Raw genomic sequence first — 23,692 nt, forward strand, 5'->3', positions numbered from 1 at the left:
ACTAGACACTTTACCTCCCCCCTCTCTCTATCTGTTTAAAAGTACAGGAAAAATATCAAAGTACAGGTAAAAAATATAGTAGGCCTACAGGTAAAAAACTCTCTCTCTCTCTCATCAGTATCTGGGGTTGTGGCAATAAGGTAACTACACTACACAACACAAATGTATACTTTAAATAACCTTATAAATTATGATATTTCACTCATATGCTTATTTGTGGGAAGCTTGCAAAAAATAATTTCACCCACACTTACACCTGGTGTAATCTTGTGATGTGACAATAAGCTGATGTTGATTTTGGACCCTTATGGGTCTGTAACTCTGAGAGTGTACAAATGGAACCAATTTGTACACTCTCAGAGTTGGCTCCATTTGTACACTCTCAGAGTAAAAATTTACATTGATTTTACAATATAAATAGGGCGTCCCAGAGATAGAAATGCCATTAAATCGGTTGAGAATCACTGCTAGAGCCTCTTATGGGGGTCCCTGCAGGCATATCTTTTCAAATAGGACTCTGCGGGCTAATAAATGTCAATTTGGGGGTCCTTGAAATGAAAACGTTTGGGAACCACTTCATTATAGAATATACAGAGGTATCAAATACCCAGCAATGGCAAAACTCTATTTCATTCCATTTATTTATACAACTGTTACTAAAGTAACCTTTAACCTTACAGACAGTAACTGAAAATGTAAAAAGAAGCTGAACGTACGCAGTATTAACCAGTAATAATACGGATCAATAGTACTTTTACTTTTTAATAATTCAATCTTTATAATTTCTCTAAAAGATGTAACATAAAGTATATTCTATGATATTTTGCATTTTCTATGTTTCTCATGTTTAAACTTAAAAATGTGTTTTCTGGCAGTGGACAAAGACCATCAACAACAAAGTCATTCACTTGCACTAAATTATTAAAAAAAAAAATACATTCCAGTTCATTGGGCAGATTATAATACACAACTTGTGCAAAGAAATGTACACAGTGTACAAACACATCATTAGTGATAACTATACAATAAACAGTATACAAACTACTTTCTAAACAGAGTCAGAATCATTCTCAATGACACTTTTTCATTCCCTTTTACCTCTCCATGGGATCAAAAAGGTTTGATTTCCATGACAATTGACAATTGATTTCAATGACAATCGGCATTCCAATGAGTCCTGTAGCCTACTCCTGCGAGAAAGACCCAACACCACATAGTGTTTCCCTTGCTAGGGACCATCTCTCACATCACTTTGCACTGTTCTCCATTGCTCTGGGCAGTGACCGCAGCAGGTGAGCTGGCGGAACCTCCCATTAAACCGTCCAGACTGAGACCTTGGAATGCTCCGAAGAAGTCATCCTTCACGGCTGGCTTCCTCCTGGCAGAGGAGGTGTGCTGCACGGGAAGGAACGAGCAAAAGGTAAAGAAAAAAAAAGGTAAAATTGTCACAACGAGCCCAGGCGGTGGCGTAACCGTCTGGGCACCCGACTGGTAATCCAGTCGCAGTGTGCGGGTTCGACTCCCGAGCCCGACACGGCCTTTACTGCATGTCTTCCCCATCTCTCTACCGTTTCCTGTCAGCCTAATGTCTGTCCCTTCAAAAAACCAATAAAAGGCATAAGCCGCAAAAGAAAATCTTTAAAAAAAAGTGTCACAACGATAGGGGGAAAATAAATAAATCTTAAGAAACATTTTCCGTGATGAAAAGAGGATAAATAATATAATAAATACATTAGAGAACAGTTTGGGTAAGATGGGAATCGGCCAATCAATTGGGCAATTAAATCTCATTAGCCTTTCGCACTCATCACCGTAAAACTGGGCTGGCCATCTCTCTCCATTCGTAGAGAGCAACATTGTGTTTTATTTATTTATACAGCAATCTCCCATGGCATTCAACTTCATTCTTAGAAAAAACAACTACGGGATATCAAACGCACTCACAGACACACCTTAGAGTTATGTTGCTTAGTTTTCATTTAGTTTCCATTTAGTTTGTCAGTGAATAACTTAGTTTTAGTAGACAAAATCACACTGGTGCCAAGCAAAGACTTGAAATTAATAAAATATCATGTTTAATTTGTGAAGCCTGTAGCTAGTGTATGAAAAACCTCTCACTCACCCGTGGTAGGCAGTGTTGGCTCCTGAAGTGAGTTCTTCGCACAGTCCTTTCAGCGTTCTTCTTTGCCAACAAGGTCTTTTGACGTTGCCTACACACACACACACACACACACACACACACACACACACACACACACACACACACACACACACACACACACACACACACACACACACACACACACACACACACACACACACACACACACACACACACACACACACACACACACACACACACACACACACTTCTTAAAGCCACATATGGAAATGGCAATTTAGCATGCATGATAAAACACATAAGCAGTGCAGTTTGTCCAATGTTATGGTGATGTCCATGACCATTAACTGAACTTTCTGGCAGGACCGAGTTCCAGCAGTACCAGGGCCCTCTGAGGACTAGAGTTGGGAACAGCTCCTCTAGATCAGTGATTCTCAAAGTGGGTCTCGGGGACCCCCAGGCGTTCTTTAGGGGGTTGCTGGGGGTCCCCAAATACATTATTGATAGACCCTTACAGGTCTGTAATTCAGAGTGTACAAATGGAACCAACTATTGGACCATTTGTACACACTAAAGAGCAGAATAGAAATGTTTGTGGGTGGCCTAATCCTAATGCATATAAATTCGTTTTTTCTTTGAATCACTGCTCTAGATGTTTGAGATATTATAGAATAACCTTAAGGTGGTTATTGACCATTCTTACCTCTCAATGTTAATTTCATCCTGATACGCTCTGAGCCAGGAATCTGGAACCTTCTGACTGCTGCAAGGAAGACTTCTCCTCCGTCCAACACTCTTCCTACGTCCGAAGATGTTCCTGCAAGCCGGCTGAATCTTTTTGGTAGCTGTATTCTTGTTGCTGCTTGTGCTCTTCACAGACACGCAGCTGGTGAACTGTTTGAGAGGAGCACCCAGCAACCTCACGGAATCCATCGCCACGGTTCTACGCTGAGCTGGGTCCAGTGTAGTACTGTACATGCATTGATGTCTTGAATATGTTGCGAGACCTTCGGGTTAAATCCGAGGATCAGTTGTTTTCTCTCAATTTCAGATCCCAAGGTTCCAGTTTTAGGTCTGCAAGGATAAAGCATGCATAATGTTAAGTACATGTATAACGTAAATTACTGCATACATTCATCCAATGTGTCCCTCATAGAAATAACAGTACATACATGTCAGTGGTGTTATCCGCTTGGGTAGAGGCAAAAGCTGTACATCCTCAGTGTTGAGCTGCTTGCTTCAGGTACTCCCAACCTGTGCACGTATCTCCTCAGTCACGTTGTCTTGGACTTATTTACCTGCTTCCAGGCAGATTAGTGAAGACCTAAGCGTTGTTTAATCTCATTAGTGAGAGCGAGGAGTCAGAACCTCTACATGGACATGGTTCCTCTTCGTTCACATTGTGATCACTGAGGTGACTCATGGATTGTGGGTTCTATTTGAATAGATAACAGACGAAGGGCTATATCTTGCACCCTTACCCGTAACCCTAAACCTATTTGGCATTTTTTACTATTTTGAAAAACCTTTTAAAATACTTCAAATAATCTACAAACTCATGTGTCGATGTAGATCAGCTAGTTTTAACTATTTAAAAATGTTTTACAAAATAGTAAATAATGGTGAATAAGTTTAGGGATAAGGGGTGGTGCAAGATAAGGCCCCATATCTCTTGAAATCTCTATTGCAGACAGGAATGAGACCATTATGCTTGGAAGGAAGAGAGGCAGAGGGAGATGTACAGACAGAGACTGAGAATGGTGCGTCACCCTCTTATTAGAGAGATAGAGAACCACAGGAAGACTGTGCCATTGACTTCTTGGGATTTAGCACCTACAGTAGGTCAGAGAAGATTGACGACTCTTCAGTGCCAATTGAGAAGAATACAACATAAAGCAACATTTTGGCTATTATTTTAAATTAAATTGAACATCCTCCACATCATTTTGGCTACAATAGCATCTCTTTGCCTTTGGTTTAATGTATCATAATATATCTCTTATTTATAGCACCCATGCTCCAGTTTTCAGAAGTGACAAGTTGTGCAACGGGGAGGAATTACCGACAGATGGAGGGCCATTTGTGATGTGTGGACACACCTGTTGAAGATGAGCTTGCAACCTTGACCTGGTTTGGCGGGGCTGGAGGACGCAACATTCAGGAAGGAAGAACTCACCATCAGAATGGAACGGGCGAGTTCAATAGGCCTGTTACAAGGAGTTTGGAAAGTCGTTACCAGGGACAGCACACGTCACTACATTGGCGGAACGACAACGAAACAAGGACTCGTAACATTGTTTTAAACATGTTGAACCTGGCGTACCCATTTTGAACATTCTAGGCAAACATTTTCAAAAACAAATAGCAGATACTTGTAGATCTGTTATTTTTGCCATTTCTGAAAGATATAGGGGGTACATTCATAATATGAAGCTACAAACAAGAAAAGCATGTGCCAAAAATATTAAGCCTAAAACATCTACAGTAATTCCTGTGTTATGGCATATGCCACTGCCTTAAAAGGTAGGGCAACAGATAAGTGTCTATTTATACATATCTTTTTTTATATACAGCGGTAATTATATTCTTTATGAACCCTAAATCTAACTAAAATTACTTAAATTAAAAGTTAAATAAAAGTAGAGGACGTTGCTTGTTGTACCTACTGTATTGACTGTACTTGGTACAATATTTGCCTTAAATCGCAAGTCTTGCAGTTCTAATGTTAAATATATAATTATTGTATATTAATAATAAAAGACTTGCAGTCAGGCAGCAGCAAGGTAATACTACTTCCAGTAATGACTTCACAGCCTTGAGTATGGGAAAAGTCGGGGGTGGGTCAGTATTAGCTGTGCAAACACAACTTCCAAGCCCTGCCTTTAAAGCGTGACTCCTTTGTTGTCAGGTGTTGGGAGAGGTTTTTTTTAAATATTATATTTATTTGTCACTCCAACATTTCCCCCTCCCCCCAAAATGGACACCTACAGCAAGTAGTAAGTGAGAAGGACATAAATTTAATTCTACACAATCATACATATATACAGTTTTATAAGGTTTCATCTCATACAAAAAATGAATAGGTGTACGGTCGGGGAGGGGTGGGATTGTGACTGTTGAGTAATAATAAATACTGTAAACAGCATCCGTGAGCCGTCTATTGGTTACCAGCCAGAACTGTACGTGTGCTTAATCTCACCAGAGAGACCAGACAAGTCTGGTCATCATGTCACATAATGGAATAAAACAAGGCAGTTTATGTTTGGATGCACACGTTTGAAACGGTTCCCAAAAACAGACATTGAGTAAAAGCTACCGAGCGAAACGGGTCACGGAGAAATACATTGTGAAACCATCAATTCAACACCCCCCCCCACACACCCACATTTTTGCATAACGTAACAGAAATAAGGTATATCTATCGATAAGTCAGGCTATAGAGGCCTATAGGTGTGGAGTGTCCACTGTCCACCATCGTTATCAATACATTGGCCAAGAACAGTCGGTATGGCTCCTTTGACGTAAAAGATTCAGAACAGTTATATATAAATACACAACTTAAGTGCATGCCAACCCAAAACTGGAAATGCACACCATTGCCAGGGATGCCCATCAGTGTTTTTGTGGCAAATCCTCAAATATAATTTGTGGAAAAATATTTGGTTTGCTTGCTCCTTGATGCGATGATAGCAAGAAGTTAGAAGTTTGAAGTATGATCCTTAGATGAATGTGGACGGTAAGCATAGGGCTCAACTGGGGGGGGGGGGGGGTCTGCAGACGTCAGTGACTTTCGTTGCATATACGGTCTAAAATGTTTCTAGGTCTTTCATCAACTAGTTAACACTAGTAGAATCAGAGGACAGTTTTCAGGTTTAAAAACAGAGTTCAGAAGACAGTGATTTTAAGTAGTGATTGCTGGGTCTGAATGTTCAGGGTCTTAACATACTGATAGGAGGAACGTTCCGGAAGTTAAGAAGAGGCTGGGAGAAAAAGGAGGGAAAACCGGTAACAGCAGTGGAAGTTGAGAATGGGGGTGGGACCACAGAAAGTAAAAAAAGGAGCATTAGTAAGTCAAGGGAAGACTGGAGTTTCTACGGGGCTACGATTTAGCTGGCAGAAAAAAATTCTTGAGAATCTGTCCTCCGATGGCATTGGAAGTCTTTCTTGTGTTACCCATTCCTACAACAAAACCACAACAAAGCCTCTCTTGTTATGGCTGCAGAGGTGGAAGTCAAGTGTGTGTGCAGGGGTGCAGTTAGGGAGGTGATAGGTGAAAAGAAAGATGTCCATGCTTGAATGACCAAAAAAAAAAAAACCCACATCTAGCACCTTCAGACAGAGGAGCCCCAATCAATACACCAGTTCAACAGTTTCCCCTGTTATCTTCTGCTCCACATTTATAAAAACAGAAAACAAAACTCGTTCTCCCTCGGCGGTACAGAGTCTATGTTTGCATCACTGCGGGTCACCGGCTGATGTCCCGGTTCGCCTCCCAGCTTTTCCCGGCCCCCGAATCGCTCGCCACCCCACCTTCAAAGAACGGGTGTTTGAGGGAGTCGGACAGGGACAGGCGTTTCGACGGCTCATACTCCAACATGCTCTCGATCAGGTCAAACAGCTGGTGGTGATCCTCCGCCTCAGACAGCAGGTACCGCTGGAAGACCAGGAAACCAAGGACAGGAAGAGAGAGAGGAATCATTATTACTATGTTGCACAGAACCTTGCATTCAGTGTTGGTTTTGGCAGCAAATTTCTAATTTAGTTTAGTCATAGTCTTTGGAATGAAACTTAGTTTAGTTTCAGTCATATTTTAGTCACCTGGAATGTTTTAGTGTCAGTCTAGTTTTAGTCGACTAAATATCATTAATGTAGTTTCCGTCGACGAAATCAACACTGCTTGTATTAGCTTTATTGTAGGAGCCATAATGTGATCTATAGTATGTAATTTTAATGGACAGATTGGGCACTGCACTGGTAGTGGTGGTGGGCGTGATCACTGGGGCTGGACGCTGCCACGCCAATAACTACACAGCGTTTACCTGGCACTAGAGTTGAGGAACTTGGATGGAGAGGGGGTGAGCTGGGAGTCGACATTTTCTGTTGACCGCAACAACGCCTTTTAACATCCACCATATCCATCCATATCCGTCTAACACAATCTTTTCTTAGAATTGGACGGAATGATTTAGATCAAGAGTTATTCACGTTTTAAGATTTTCGATCTCGTCGGCTAAAATGACGTCCTACCGTAAAATAACATATAATGTTACGCAACAGACGCTCCCAGCCTGTGGAGCAATGCGATCGGTTTTGATATCAATAATCTCCGTCCTTTTGATCAATGATCTCCGTCCTGAGCGCTGGCCGTTACGAATTGATTGAACGGAGAACTCCGTCCTTGCCGCTCAGGGTGTTAAGAAAGAGGCATGCTAGTAGCAGCATTAAAACAAGACTGCCGTTTTCTCACCCTTAGAGGTTTACAGTTCTCTCTGACGTATTTTCCAGCTGACGAGCTCTCATCCCAATCCAGACGGCCACGGTAGAAATACTTCTGCTTCCTGCAGGGGACAGACATATGTATGCATGTGAGCAGGCGCGCGTGTCTGTAAATGTGTAAATACGTAACTGCATTCATAAATATTGAGTCTGAGGAACTCAAAAGGCATAGCGTTAAGTGTGTGTATGCTGAAATCTGACCGTGTTTTGCGTATCATCCTGGAGGGAACTGGTCCTAGTATTCTCTCCATCATGGCCAAATGCTCTCTGTTGTCATGGGTCTGAGAAAAACAAATGACACACGACTTGGCTCAAAATCTCCGCAACAACAGTCAATCAGCTGATTCAGTGTCTGCACTGTTTGAAGTGTTTGAACCTCAACAAAAAGTGTTAATCCTAGTGAGATTATAAAATGGGTTTCCATGAGACTCTTTAACTTCTATCTATGCGAGGACCAGTCTGGAAAATGGAAACCCCTGGAAAGTAGCCCACAGAGCCTACAAATGTTGTTTTAAGAAGATTAGGCAACATAGCAAGCATTACTGAACACAATTACTGAACGGAATCATGCAGTTCTTTGGTCTAAGCCCCGGATCTAGTCAAATCCTAGCTCTGCCCCTGACGGTTGGGTTGGCCGAATTCAATATCAATAAAAAACATTTTAAGTATCAAACTAACCTGTCCATATATGTATACTAGGGCTTTCACTTCTAGTGATTTTTACTAGTTGACTGTTTACTAGTTGTTTAACTACCTATTATGTAAAATAAAATAAATATATATATATATATATATATATATATATACATATACACACACACACACACACACACACACACACACACACACACTTTATTGTTTTATTCATTCAATTTGTACATTTAAAAACTGTGTACATTGGTGACTAATAAGACTATAATCTAGCATTCTAGCTGATCTTGAGGCCTACAAGGCCTTTCTTATCAACTAGTACCAACAAGGTCAACTAGTGGATTTACTAGTAGGCTTTAAGCCCTAATGAATACGGCTAATTTTTTGATCTATTAAGTAACCCAGTGATTCTCAATGTGGGGTCCAGGGACTCCTCGACAGGGTTCCCAGGTAAATTATTGATAGTTAAGAACCAAACAGACCTTTATGGGTCTGTAGCTCCCGATCGTATACAAATGGAACCAAATGGACCCCTATCCATTTGTACACACTCACCCGAGTTAAATTACCACTGAGGATTTTACAGAGTAAAAAATGTGAGCCGAGGCTTAATGCATATTACTGTAAACTGGGGGGGCCTTGAAATTTAAAAGGTTCAGTTTTAACCCTAGACGGGTTCGTTTTAAGCATTATGTTACACTTTAGCTATTGAAAAATAGCAGATCTAAAAGCTCATAGCAAATCATGAAAATGTGGTGCAAAGCTTTGAATATATATTCTTTCACAGAGAACATTTTTAACTCATATCTTTACGTCTGGGGTGTCCCTGGAACAACATAATTTCAGATGGGGGTTGGTGGCCAAATGCATATAATGTTATGGGTGCCCGACATGAAATTGTTTGAGCGCCACTGACATAGAAAGATAGGGTTTTTCATAAAACTGTCATGATTTAGAAGACATTTTGTAGAATCTGGTCTCAGGTCTAAATGGGCTAAGCAACTGACCAACTAATTATCCAACAACTCCTCTCCTCCACCTAATAGGCAAGGCAAGCAGCTGGAGGCAGTGAGGTGGTGTTCTACCTGGAACAGGGTGAATCCCAGATAGTACTCAAACAGGATACAGCCAATACTCCACACGTCACAGGGCTGGCTCCAACCGAGCTCTGAAGGACAAAGACGCAGTGAGTCAGTCAACACACTGCATCAATGTGTCACACATATTTAGTACATTTCTTACTATCTTTATTCTTAATCTAAATAATAATTCTAACAATGTCTGAATGTCTGTCTGAATGTCACTGACAGCGCGTTATCTCATCATTAACTGCACGAATCACTCCCACTTTTCACACAGGCATGGACCATAATTATATGGAGGTCTTAACGGAGCCCTTTTCCCCATTTGACACATTAATGATTAATAATGAATTTATTAGTGAATTAACCTCGCACCTCCGTCCCTTAGCGACACCTGCATCACAGGCCACCGTTATCACCGTTACCCCACTGGCATGCTTCCTCTAGCTACCGCTGCAACACAACAAAATGTGCCCTATACAATTTGGCGCCGCGTGTGTGTGTGTGTCTCCTAATAGACAGCACAGCCGTTGTGGTCTATCTCCGACCGAGCCACACTATTAGCACACATCTCTCCATGGCAAAAGAAATCTGCACGCTCCCAGAATCCAGCTAGGCTACATTTTACCGATGTATTTCACTGTACAAATATTGTTTTTACATCACTCCAACCCCCTCAGGCCAGGAGGCGGTGTGTGTGTGTGTGTGTGTGTGTGTGTGTGCGCGCGCGTGGACGGTAAACACTCAGCAACACGTTAAATTTCTACTTCTACTAAAGAAAGAGCCAGCGATGGAGCCATAAGTCCATATCCATACATTCGGGGACATAAATTGCGCACAATACTTTTAAACATGACGCCAGCAGGCTGCTACATCGTCCTAGCTGTTGTGTTCTAAGCTACATCATCAACATGACCAGGGTTGCCACATTGACTGAGAGGGAAACAAGCAACCAGGTCTATGAAAATGTTAACAGGCCAGATAAAGTCAGAAAGTCCGAAAATACATCTAGAATAAGCAACAATATTGCTGACTGTCAAACATCATTTTCATGTCATGGACCACTAATATTCTATATATATATATATATATATATATATATATATATATATATATATATATATATATGCTGTTCATATATTCAGAACGGGTAAGGACTAGTAAGAAGAAACATTTTTTTAAAGTTAGAGGTCTTACAGTACGTTTTAACAGTGGGCGAGCATAGGCCGACACATCGCCCAATCGCCGTCATCGCCCAAAAAGATGAATTATTTCTATATTTTCGCCCGTTCGCCTGCTATCGCCGGTAGTTACCGGGTCCCGTAGACAAATAATACACTTCCAGCTAATTCGTCTGGCTGTCGCCCGCTGTTAAAACGTACTGTTAGATGTTTAATTGAAAATAGTCTAATTGACAATTAAAACATTTATATAAATGAAACAATTGTTATATTTTGTGTCAATATATTAATTTCTTATTATACCCATTCAGGACAGGAACCCCTTTCGGGGTTCTTGTTGCCATCTACAGTATATAGAAACATTCAGGTACAGGCTTTAGTGTAGACATACAATTGGTCCGACTGTCATTAGACAGTCGGACCAATAGTTTAAAGTTTACCCACCAATTAGTTTAGTCCTTAAACCAGAAACCTAACCGCAAGCACGGGAGCAGCGCATGTCCGACCGCATGTCGGTCCGTTGCTGTGTCTAATCTCCTCTCCGTCAGAGTCCTGCAACGGGTCGGATAACCGCGGATACCCGAATTTTACTTGCAAACCCATGCCGTGCGGGCGTCTAAGCGCCTCCCGGCTCATATGACTGTGAATGTGTGGCTCCAGGCGGCCCCGTAAAGGCATCAAGCGCTATTCTCCCATCACATAGCCTACTTGCAGCAAAACAAGGAAGTGATGTGGCTCGCTCTGGTGGTGCCGTTTTAGAAAAGCAATAAGCCACTCGAGGCCCCAGCTTACCGGGTATTTTACTATGGTTGGGAGGGTAGAAGGCTACCTACGCCCCCAGCCATTGTAAAATACCCGGTAACCTGAGCCCTCTCGTGGCTTATTGCATTAGTAATCTTTTAGAAAGATCAAAAGGGTCCAAAGACTCCATCCAGTCCAACCGTTCTAAACTCCCATCACATGTTGCACTGAGTGCCTCCAAAGCTGATCAGAGCTAATCATGTGTCTACCCTGCCTGGTGGGTGGGGGGGACATGAGTCTGTACATCCAAACTAATGTGACAGGTCAGTGCTGGAACAGCATGTCAAAGACACCAAACCAGATTCACAGATTGATCATTTGGGTGACTCACTTTCAGAGTGATTTGATAATTGTGATAACAGGGTTATAATGACTGAGCACATTCGGGGTGCGCACGCTTTTCCGACACACCGAAGATCCCAAGCGGGGGGACATGCGATGCGATGCGAAAAAGCGATGGTCCGACATGCGCTGCTCCCGTGCTTGCGGTTAGGATTGAGGTTTCGGATCAATAGTATGTCGGAACTAAAGCCTGCACCCGCACATTCAGTGTGCTTGATGCTACTTTGACAGGAAAACATTTTAATTGTTTTATCCTGTAATCTGGACCCTTTGCCAAGATCCACCCAGCCTGTGCTTCTCACAATTTGCATGTTAAATGACGGGATTTCTCCATCATTAGCAAGAGCTTCAAAATGTCATTCTAAATCTAGTCAACAAGGCCTGCAGTAGGCACATAATTTCAATCAGGGTTCCCACTTTCCACACATTTTTACCAATTAATTTCCCAAACGTACCCCAAACTTTTCCAGAATATTTAAATCAACCATTTCCAGGCCTATATAACAATCATGCAGCGCAATAATGCGTTCTGTATCGGATCGATAACGGTATCGGATCGGTGTTGATGGTTCCATATCGGATCGGAATGAAAAGTCTAGATGGCAGCATCCGTATTTCAAAGTGCACTCACCAAGTATGACTTCAGGGGCACGGTAGTGCCGCGTGGAAACGATGGTGCTGTGGTGCTCGTGGTCAAAGGTGGCACTGCCAAAGTCCACCACCCTCACGTCTGTGCTCTTCACAGTCCTCTCGTCTCGCTTCTGGTGAAGAGGAACACTTGGAAGTTAGACCGTAGATACAATATACCAGTCTCTCCATAAAGTATGTAAAACCATGACCACTTAAAATTAAATGAACTAAACCGGTGCCCGGCTGTAGAGCAGAGTCGGTAACGATGGAAGTAGAAGATCCATGCCCCACCCGGCTATGCAATACCCGTTCCACCCATCTGTCTGTGTCCCTTTTATGCCCATATATTGAGATTTCTGTATCCTTTATTCCTATATACTGTATGGAGTTTTGTGTCAGGCATGCCCAAATATGAAGTGTTGTGTTGTCAGATCAGGACAGCTCCATATGGAGATATAGGGGTGATCAGGTCCAGAGCCTGTGCAGGAGCTTTTGTGCCGGTTCTGGACAACTTTTATAACTTGTATTTAACTTCATTGCAGTCCTTTTGATAGACATTCCAAACTATGCCTGCAAGCAAATAATGTTTATTCATGATTTCTTCAAGGCAGCAAATTTCCATTCAGGACAAACCTGAATATTAAAAACAGGCGCTGCAAAAACTGTAGTCCCCCAGTGACTCTGATCCTGCATTTTTATTTAGCAGTAAGGGAAAGCACTATGAAAACCTGGTGAAGGCTGGCAAGCCCGTCCTACTCTACAGGCACTTTGACAGGTAGAGTAGTGTCTGTCTTTTTTTCCGTCACTCAGAAAATACATTTTGTAACCATGATCATTGGTTCTTTAGTTATGGACCGTTGAATAAACCATGTTTTGTCGAAAAACTTCAAGAGATTCAAGAGATAAACGCATTTTTGTAAAATATTTATACATTGAGGCGGACGGAGATCATTTCCAGTCAGGGTTAGGTCGCCTAGCAACGTGTTAAGAGTAAAATAGTTACTCTCCTGTTACTCCATGTGTCCTACTTTCTCACCTTCTCTACATTATAGGTCATTGTGAAGTCTGAGTTGACAAACAGGATGTTCTCTGGCTTCAGGTCCGTGTGCGTCAGCTTGTTGTCATGGAGAACTACGGAGAGAAGAGAAATTAAACTGTGTAAATATCTGAAAAACAAATAAAGTTCCTTTTTGTCCAGTGAACACGATGCGAGTCGTTGATGCCCTCGTCAATTCGTTTACATCAACTCACTATCCTCCTGCCTCAGCCAAAGCTTTCTACATCAGCTGCAGAATGCAGCTGCAAGGCTTTTAACTGGTTCAAGGTGATACAAGCACGTCACTAGTTTTAGCTTGCCAGCAGTTAATCTTAGAATAGTTTAAGGTTTACTGTTACCACCTTCATGGTCCAATACCTATATAAACTCATCATAAAACGTTTGGAAACTTTGGTTGATTATTTCTCCCCCTTAATAATACCAATTGGTATTGTATTTCATATCGTTGTTATTGTTGATTACAAAGAGGTACAGCTTGTAACAGCTAAATGTGTGGGTAGCGCTGCCAACACATTTGTGAAATGAGATGCCATCCCACAGGAAAATGTGGCTAGGTTGGTGAGCAGCATGAGGTGGTGGTATCAAGCCGTTGTGGCCCCCGTACAAAGTTCCACAGAGGAACTTATAGAATTTCCCACCAGTACAGTTTCCCGGGTTTTATGGCATTCCTGAAGTGGGTGTGTCAGCAATACTTCACTGACAATGTGCAAGTTTGGCAGTCATTTCTAACCAACATGTCGTTTTACTTTTTACTAATTTTGCAAGACCCACAGAATATTTAATTTGTTCTAGGACGATGTAAACACCAAGTATCTCAAAATAAATACTACTCTCTCCCTTTCTTCCCTTCTCTCTCCTCAGGGAAAAAGTGTTGAATACAGCTTCAGAATTAAGAGGGTTCAATTGGATTCAGAAACTGTTGTGGTTTGTATAAAAGTTCTGCACCTTTCCTCTATTCACAAATTATTGGCTCAAAAGATAAATTCCCTTGAAAACACACGCTGTGCATTTACCTGGCCTTTGACCCATGTAATCTTTTTCAGTGGCACAAACTGGGGATATTTGATACGGTTGATGAATTGCACTACAAGCTCATAGCGTGGCACAGAGTGCCACGCTACAAGCTTGTAGTTCTGCTAAAAAAAAAATATCCGTAAAATGTGGTGAAAATCTTTGAATATATATTCTTTTGAGTTTTTAACTCAAAACCTTGCTTCTGGGGGGTACCTGGAACAACATATTTTCAAATGGGGGTCACCAGCCAATTCCATAACATTTCTGGGGTCCTTGACATGAAATAATTTGAGAACCACTAATATAGAAACATGGGATTTTCAGAAAACTGTCAGGATTTAGAATGTAGAATCGTCCTTAGGTTTAAATGGGTTAATTGGTTGAAGAGCGAGGACTTACATTTAACGGCCAGGCAGAGTTGATAGGCCATGTGTCGGACCTGGCTGATGGAGTAGGGGAGATAGTTGTTCTCCTTCAGGAAGTCAAAGGTGCTCAGAGCCAGCAGCTCAAAGGAGAGGCACATGTGTCCGTGGTAGTCGAACCAGTCATACATCTGAACACAAAGGCTGTGGAGAACAGAGGTTCGACTATGACAAATTGCATAAGATCTGCATCATAAGACCAATAATAACCATGATGTGGCATGTGATGCCCCATCATAAATCAATTAACTTACTACATGCACATAACTTACTGAAAGACATGACATTCTAATTTGCGAGTACCGGTATTTAATTTCTGGTGGGATTGTCCACATAAAAGCATGATTTTAACAAATACTGTATACTTTTTGGAAAAAGTTTAGGGAGGAAAGAAATCGTGGCACTCCATCTTTAAGGTATACTTTCAAATCATACCGTACGGAAGGAAATACCTAGATTTGTTTTGACTTTTGGCTACATTTTTTATGTATTAATAAAGTAACCGTGTCAACAACTATAGTACCGCCACGTCATAAATTATCCCTTGCGTAATTAAAACGTTTTTGACCTATGCTATCCAAAATGTATTAAACACAGCAGCCTCTCTCACATCAAGCCTGCGTGACTCTCTCTGTCTGTCTCCGTCTATCTCTCAGCTGTTAACGCTCCGCCTCCTCCCAATTAAAAGTGCCTTCTCAGTTATTTGTGTTTACTGCACACTGCATAGATTACGTTGTCCAAGTTGCTGCCACAGGTGTTTTCCAAAGTAAGCCTGAATAATGATGATGTCCCGTTCTTTCAATGAATGCAATATTGATGCTTCATTTATACTCTGTCATTACAATGGCATAAAACAACTCCACTTTCTCAGTCAACTTCTCGGCTGAGTGCACACAGACTACAGGGCAGGACTGTTGCACATCCTTTTGAAGTGGTTGCACAGCGAATTACGAGCTAATCAGTTCATATTCAGATGCAGAGACTGAATAACAAAATAGTCAATGTTTGTTTTGGTGTAGTATGTTGTGCATTCCTGGTCGCATGGATGAGTTTAATGCATCTTTTTGGAATAGTATGCACCAAAGTCACAATAAAAACACTGTCCAACACTGAATTGTCAACATAATTGTGTTGTCATTGGGGAGATTTCTACGATCGCATCATGTTACAAATAGTGCCATACTGAGGAAGTGAGCGACAGAGGACTCTGTGAAGAGAGGCGGAGAGAAAGAGTGCAATGGCGTCATAATATTGGTTGAAATTGTATGATGTTTTTGCATGACAGGTCATGATGGAAATTGTTGAGCTTGTAGATGTGCCATTTTCGCCATTTTGGAAGATATGGAAGTTACAAATGTGTTACATTTGTACCTTTGTTTGTTTGTATTTACATGCCCAAAATAGGGATGCCAGGGTTAATGTGGTTTAAGGAAAGCAGTTGTGTCTTTGACATATTTTAGAATAAAGCTTGTTGGGTATACTGAAAAGAATGAGACTGTAATGGAAACAGTGCAACAACCAGTACTGATGTCTGTTCTCACTGTTTATTTTCCGGGTCTTTCTCGTTGATTCTCTCCAGGACGTTGATCTCCAGTCGAGCTGCCTCCTTGTACTTCTCCACATTCTTAATGATCTTCAGGGCGACATGGCTTCCACCCCTGTGGAGCACATCATCAGTGTGGACCAAAATAGATGCATGCAACGGTACACCTCACGTGGATTACACTCATATGACCTCTTTCACCACACCCTGCACGCACGCACACACACACTCACTCACAAGGGATTAATCACAGGCCCCGAAGAGTGGGACAGATCATTTCTAAAATGTTCCATGTTACATTTTGATGTCACTTGACTTCCCACCCACAACAAATCCAGAACGCTGACCTGAGACACACATCAGTAGTCAAATTATTTCATTATGCTAAGCAGATTACTTTGTAGAACAGAAAAGAGAACGGGTTTCTCCAGTTTCAACGCCGAGACAGGCAGAATTGGCATTAGGGGATTACGAAAAGGCCTTGACCATTTAAATAAAATAGCTTAAAATAGCTGGTTTGTCAGCAAAAAGACAGAGCCAGTTTGCAGAGGTTTGCAGCACCTTACTTAGCACCTTGCTTACAGTAATTATATCAGGCATATATTATATATTATATAATTATTGATACCATTGTCAGCGTTCTTTTGATTCTGAAAATGTACTAATGTCAGAAGTAAAACAGACTAAAGCACAAGTAGTATACATACAGCATGTGACTAGTCTTAAATAGCCATATCAGAGAGAGCCTGTAAGAAGCAGCACCCCTAGAGACTGAGGGAGAAGTGAACAACTGCCGTTATTCTATGGGTACACACCTGCGATGGTCAACGCACTGCATCACCCTCCCGAAGGTGCCTTCCCCCAGAGTACTGACGATCTCGTCTGCAAGACACGACAGACAAAGAAGGGAGAGAAAGAGAGGGGGAGTAGAGTAACAGAAGAATTAGAGATGCTGGACCAAAATAAACAGTGTCACAAAAGATGCAAAGTGAAGACAGGCGTATCAATGCTAGCGCCCATCCCCTCCCCAATCCGCTGCCTATTCATATCGGCAGGTTTGAAGCGCTGTGAGGCACTCTAGCGTAATAACCTTTCAAAGCACTAACGATAAATGATGTGAAGAGGTGCAGTTAACAGTGCTCCCTACATGGTGACCAATTAGAGACTATGAAATTTAGAGCACTTTCATTGAGATGAAGTTTTTGCCCAAAGGGACATGGCGGGGGTGGGGGGGTAAAGTGTATTAAGTCGACAGAAATCTAACATGACTTGCATTGGATGTAAACCTAAAAGTCCCATGATGATGAAAAGTGTACATGTAGATAGTGTCTAAATGGTGTGCATTATTATCCTTGACTGTCATACGTCCTGCAACGTAATTTTAAAAAGAAAAACGTTCCACAGCTAAGAAATCCTAAAAACAAAGTAAAACAAATAAAATCAGGATATCTATAATCCTCTTCCAAAATTCTTGCAATCCACCCTTGCTTTTTCAGCCAGGGCGAACAGCATTCTAGCAAGGCATCATCATCATCATCATCATCAGGCACTCCCCTGTCATGTTAAAATGCTCTATGCTTTTTATACTCATATGGAGAAGGGTTACGATAGAGTAGTGGCAGTGAGTACATCTCTCTTGCAGGACGTCCCCCGTCCGACAGATCAGGTGCCCTTCCTCGTCGTCCCTCACAGCACTCGGAGCCCGCGTCCGGCTGTCGCTCCGCTGTGTTCAGACCCCCAAACGCCATCAGCAGGTCACGACACGACCGAGGGGGTCGAGGCGAGGGCGTGTTTTCGAGGGGCCAGCCGTAGCCACGGCGTCAGGCGACACAGGTAGAGGAGGAGGGAGTAGGAGGGTGGTGTAGGTTGTAGTTGATGTAGTGGTTGTATGGTGGCCATGGGGCGATTCACGCGTGACACCACGTGAAGGAAATATATAACGATAGGAATATAGTGCAAGGGACACAAGTCAAAGATCACATTTCTCTTCCTGTGCTCCTCTCCCCCTCTACCTTTTCAACCACAGCTGTTTACAGACAAGGAAGCAACCGGCACATCCATTCATCAACGCAGAAACCAAAAACAAACAATGAATGGCACAGCTAATTAAGGAACTTATCAGACTGCCTGCTCAGATTAATCAAAACTGCTATCCAAGATGGCAAACAGATTCTGACGATCATTGGCAGTCAAGCAGGAAATACTAAAACCTAAACCATGATATTCCACCCATTGCTTATATCTAAGTTATACTAAATACACCAGTGTGGACATTACCAACCCCACGCACATAAAATAAAGCAAGCTATTAACTAAATATGAAAACAAAATGTATAAGAAAATGTAAAGCAATATTTCACTTTGGTAGAACGTTGTCATTTTTCCCCTATTTCATTGCACAGCCCAGTTAATTATTTTTCCTTTTCATTAGAACCTGGCACCAGGTAATCATTCGGATAAGACTGCATTGAGTTTGTCCTTTGCAGGAAGATGAGCTCTGAGAGAAACCAAATGAAGCCGCCTGCTACCCTCTTGCTTTCTGTATAGGTTATTATAATTTAATATTGCACTTATAGCATGGAGAAAGTCCGGGTAAATTGTCAGTTTTGTTGTAGACTACTATTATTTAGTTTAGGGATCAGAGTTAGATTTAAAAAGTTTTAAAATGCCATAATGACAACCGCATGAGGACTATTTCTCCCCTTAATGTAACCAGAATGAAAATGACATCCCAAATGAAACCAGTTTTTGTTGGGAGACAAAAATAGAGATTGTGTGTCCAGACACAGACATCATTAGCTTTAGCACCGGACAGCAGCATGTCACCTGCGGTAGGGTGGAGCCAAAGTAAACCGAGTAGAGGCGAGTCAATATCATGAATACCATTCCAATTCTTGCCTTATGATTACCTTTCATGTTTTAACTGTTCCCAATATTTACAAGTGAAAACCAGCAGAAAAGAAATAAACTATCATCTAGTTCTACTTTTCCCTGTTAAATGGATGTATAACAGATGAACGAAGAAAGAGTAGGATCTAGGACATTACACCACGTCTCCAGACAGAAACAAAGCGGTAACGCCATTACAATTTGTTGACCCACCGGTCAGCCACAGTTTCTAACATGTATGTCAGCAAGCAAATGTGGGTTGATGATTCATGAAATGCTAATATGGAGCATTGGAGGCATTATGCGCACTTCTAAAACAATAACAACGTTCAACCCAAACTGAAATAACACTTGGTATTTCTATTCTTTTTTTTTTAACCTGCTGACAGAGCAAAAAACAAACAAAAAAAACAAAACAAAAAGATTGTGCTACTTACCAAGTCCAGGAGCTGTGAACAAGAAAGGGTTAAAGAGAGGGAGAGACAGAAAGACCTGAACAACAGAGAAAGGAGAGGGAGATGGAAGCAGACAGTAGGAGTAAAAGGGGGGGTTAAAACAACAGCTTGGGTTGGGTTCTACTCACCGAGGATGATGCGCTATAGGACCTGGATCTACGACGCCTTCGTTTGTGCTTACGCCTGCTGCCTTTCCGTCGGTACGACTCCTCGCGCTCCCTCTCCCGGCCGCCGGGGGCGCCACGGCGGTAGTCGTACATGGTGGGCGAGAAGTCGCGTGCTGGGTAGTAGTTCTCGCCGCCTGCGCCGTGAGGCTGCCGTTCCCTGTCCCGCTCCCTGCTGTGCTCCAGTCGCCGGTATCCCTCGCAGCATCTCCTGTCGTACAGCCGGCGCTCTACTGACCGATTGTCGTAGCTGCGGCTGCGGTGGAGAGAGAAGCGTTGTTACAGGAGAACAAAATGGATGCCTGGGGTTTAACCCATACTTTTAAGCATCTTGTTATACTTTAGCAGTTGAAAAATAGCAGATCTACAAGCTCATAGCACTGCTGCCGCGCTACGAGCTTGTAGATCTGCTATTTTTGAAAAATCGTGAAAATGTGGTGCAAATCTTTGAATATATATTATTTCAGAGTGGACGTTTTTAACTAAAATCTTTGCTTCTGGGGGGGTCCCTGGAAGATCATATTTTCAGATGGGGGTCGGCAGCCAAATACAGATATTTTTGGGGGTTCTTGACATGAAAATGTTTGAGAACAACCGACAGATTTTTCAGAAAACAATAGTCAGGTCTAAATGGGTTTAAAACGTCACCTCAGACCACACAACAGTTCCAAAACAAGGGTCTGCAGATTTTATACATGTACATTTTGTATAACATTAACTAGGACCTTCAGATGCAAGTAAATGCATCTTGAAAAGCACAGTAAAGACATAGTCTACCTCCTTGTGCGTGCATAGCTTCCTTCCTGTCTTTGTCCGCGACCCCTTCTGTCTCTCTCTCGGTCTCTGTCCCTCTCCCTTTCTCTGTCGCTGCTCGAGGAGACGGAAGGTGACCTTCGCCGCCTCCGTCCTCTGTCCCTGTAGCGGTCCTGGTAGCTGCTCCGGCTGTCTCTTTCCGAGGACGAGTAGCGTCTTGTGTGAGGCATCTGGGAAGGTTTTAAAAAAGGTGAGACCGAGACAAATCCTTACTCTTACAGGTCATGGCTTTAGATGGTGTGTGTGTGCGTGTGTCATGGGAGAGGTTGGTGGATAGACATGCATATGGTTTGGTTAAAAGACACGGGTAGAGCGATGAAAACGCATTTCTATGGTGTAAATAGAGGGCACATGTGCCCTGAATACACTACACCAGAGCCATAGAGTAAGACAGAGTCCGTTCACTTCATGGGGCCAGTCCAATGGTGGCTCTTCTACATAGACTTCTATTGAATGGGGACAACCGGAAGTATTGAATGGGGAGAACCGGAAGTGTACGGAACGCATTGGAGTCTATGGGCTCGCGGAGTACATGAACCACGTAACGTGCCGTTTTCTGCCCCCTATATCACAATTCTTCTATTAGATGGCTCTGCACTACACCATATAAATGCAAAACAAAGTAAAAAGGGTAGAATAGGGGCTGAGAAAAAAACCTAATTCATGTAAAATGAAACTTTTGGTGGCTAAAACAAAAAAGGGTAAGCTTGTGGCCATCGCTGCCGACTGCACAAAATGCGTAGTTCTTCTGCTTAAGAAGGTTCTATAACTTTAAAGGGTTATACTTCCAGGGGTTCTCAAAAGGTAGATCAGATCACAAAGGCTGTTCAGGTAGATCACATGACAGTCACATAGCCCTAATATTTTTTTAAGGAAAAAAGGCCACTTGAATGTGACTTCATTGATTGATATCATATAGGGACAGTCAGCTCTAACCCACAATGAAATTGTGGAAGTTCACAAACGTCAGTAGCATTTCAAAGTTATACAAAACAAAAAACAATTACATTTTACCCCTCTCTATTTCCCAGTGTGTTTGTGTCTTATGTAACGCCAGCGCCGCTATTCCAAAGCCAATTCAGGTACATTTTTAGCAATGGTTTAATTCTTTTTTGGGGGTGGGTAGATCTTGTTGAGCTGGTCAGTTTTAAAGTAGATATCAAGTCAAAATTGCTTTAATCTAAAGAATATATACAGTACTTAATCTAATGAAACCTGAGTCTATTTAAGGACTGACTGAAGGCGCTTCGTGCAAACGCCCTGATGTTTGTTTTTGTTAATATTCTTGGCTTACAAAATAACTCAACCACTGTGTGACTGGTGGGTGAACCACTTCGTTACATCTACACGTCCTGATATAATAAATAACGCTATATGATTATTTTTCATATCTCTGTGTTATCAAGCCAGAGCTGCATGCTAATGCTAACGTCGGATACCGTTTTTAACATCAGTGCATCGCCACCAACCTTAGCCTAAAAATGCCACAGCCAAGTACAAGTAACAGTAATAAGTTGTACTGTTAGTAAAACAGCAGAGGAATGTCTTTACTGTAGTGCTCATAGCCAGGATAGCTCGATTAGCTAACGTAGCTGATTTGACCGCCATCTTAGTTTACCAGCTAACGTTAGCGAAAAGGCTAACGATTTAGCTTCTCTGCTTTTGATCATCCGAGTACGAATTAACGTCACATTTACCGTTTTAGCCGCGATGCCTGTATGTTTGTCCCAAAAGAAATCCGTGGCTGCGTTTCTGCCCAGTTTCTTCGGTTCTTCTTGTTTTAGCTTGTTGTTGATGCTAGCAAACGGCTAGCTTGTTAGTCTGCTGGTACAGCTAGTTCTTCTGGATCTGAGCGAGTAGCAACGCTACAACAAAATTGGTGACACATCTAATTCAGTGACCCCAGAGGTCGCTGTTGGAGAAAAAAAGTTGTTTAAAGGATGGAATTTGTACTTCGCCAACTTGCCTTGTGATTGTGAATAATATATATAACTATATAATACATCTATATAAAAGTAGTTAATTTGAAATACCGGTACTGCTATCATATAGTTGGACAGTGCCTAGACAACTTGCACTACACGATCTCTGGCGTGAGATGCTTGCATGATTCTTTATGGCACCAATATCGGTGTAACATGATGGGTACCTAATAAGGCTCTGCCTCATACATGGTGTACCTGCACCGCCTCCGCCCCCCTTCCAGCGGAGAACGTGCAGTGCTGTACTCCAGAACGTAAACAAGCATCAACCCATCAAGCCTGCATGGTGGCATAACATTGCTCTGTTGCCTGCAGCTGGAGAGTTCGTGACACGTTGTGAATAACATGATTTTATCATAATGATTTTTATCAGATTTAGGCAGCATACCGGTATGTAGTTATTTGAAAACGACCAGTCTTTCTCTAGGGCTAGGCTATACAAAACGCTATTCATCTATAAGGTTGGTCCGTCTGACTCTGACAGATTGACGATCTACGCTTTATATTTAAGTCCTTGCAATAAGCAAGGACTTATGTATGTTTCTTTTCCCTTTTTGCTTCCTTTATGATGAATTCCTGTTCTGTTCTTTAACTATATAGAAGTGTCTATTTGTACGTCTCTAAATGTTTTGATGAATTGAACATGGTGGACCCTCTTGCTGATGACCCCCCTTGGGCCCCATCAACTCTCACTATAACTAGACACTTTACCTCCTCCCCCCCCCCCCCCCCCCTTCTCTCTCTGTTTAAAAGTACAGGAAAAATCTCAAAGTATAGATAAAAATCTCTCGGCTCGAAGCCTTGGGATACCCTCGATATCCGTGGGGCCAGCCGTCTTCACCTTTCGAAAAGCGTGGATATCTCGCCCCACAGCGTGGATATCTCGCCCCAAGTTTATTTCATGTTTATTTTACCTTATTTCTCATATTAGAACATTTAGAATCAATGTTGTTTTTTTGTTATAGAAAGAAGACATTCTTTTGTTGTTGTTGGTCAAATGAAAAGTATGCATGGATAATGATGAACAAGTGTCCACTCACAGATAACA

General features: G+C 42.0%; 1 protein-coding gene across 2 annotated transcripts; it reads right to left on the minus strand.

The window, feature by feature from the left end:
- Positions 1-5,100: 5,100 nt before the first annotated feature.
- On the minus strand, positions 5,101-22,504 carry clk2a (CDC-like kinase 2a). 2 transcript variants are annotated; one of them, XM_080788179.1, is made up of 13 exons: positions 22,360-22,504; positions 20,627-20,832; positions 19,814-20,105; positions 17,971-18,064; positions 17,157-17,223; positions 16,340-16,456; positions 14,776-14,942; positions 13,342-13,436; positions 12,307-12,436; positions 9,355-9,437; positions 7,820-7,899; positions 7,590-7,680; positions 5,102-6,776 (listed from the first exon to the last, which is right to left on the minus strand). In XM_080788179.1, the coding sequence occupies exons 2-13, from the start codon at positions 20,830-20,832 to the stop codon at positions 6,588-6,590; spliced, it is 1,611 nt and encodes a 536-aa protein (XP_080644305.1). In that variant the 5' UTR covers positions 22,360-22,504; the 3' UTR covers positions 5,102-6,587. The 2 variants fall into 2 exon arrangements, with proteins under 2 accessions (XP_080644306.1, XP_080644305.1); XM_080788180.1 differs by lacking the exons at positions 17,971-18,064; positions 20,627-20,832; positions 22,360-22,504 and having other exon boundaries at positions 5,101-6,776; positions 19,814-19,953.
- Positions 22,505-23,692: the final 1,188 nt, after the last annotated feature.

The sequence above is a fragment of the Protomyctophum bolini genome (assembly GCF_963924005.1).
Source record: "Protomyctophum bolini genome assembly, chromosome: 17".
Classification (NCBI taxonomy): Eukaryota; Metazoa; Chordata; class Actinopteri; order Myctophiformes; family Myctophidae; genus Protomyctophum; species Protomyctophum bolini.

Bases quoted from the DNA above. Each gene is read 5' to 3' on its own strand.
- clk2a (XM_080788179.1), bottom strand. From the start codon at position 20,832: ATGCCTCACACAAGACGCTACTCGTCCTCGGAAAGAGACAGCCGGAGC. The intron at 18,065-19,813 runs GTGAGTAGAACC...GTCTGAACACAG, and splicing joins CCTATAGCGCATCATCCTCG to CGGAGCGACAGCCGGACGCG. The intron at 16,457-17,156 runs GTGTGTACCCAT...TGTGCTCCACAG, and splicing joins CAGTGCGTTGACCATCGCAG to GGGTGGAAGCCATGTCGCCC.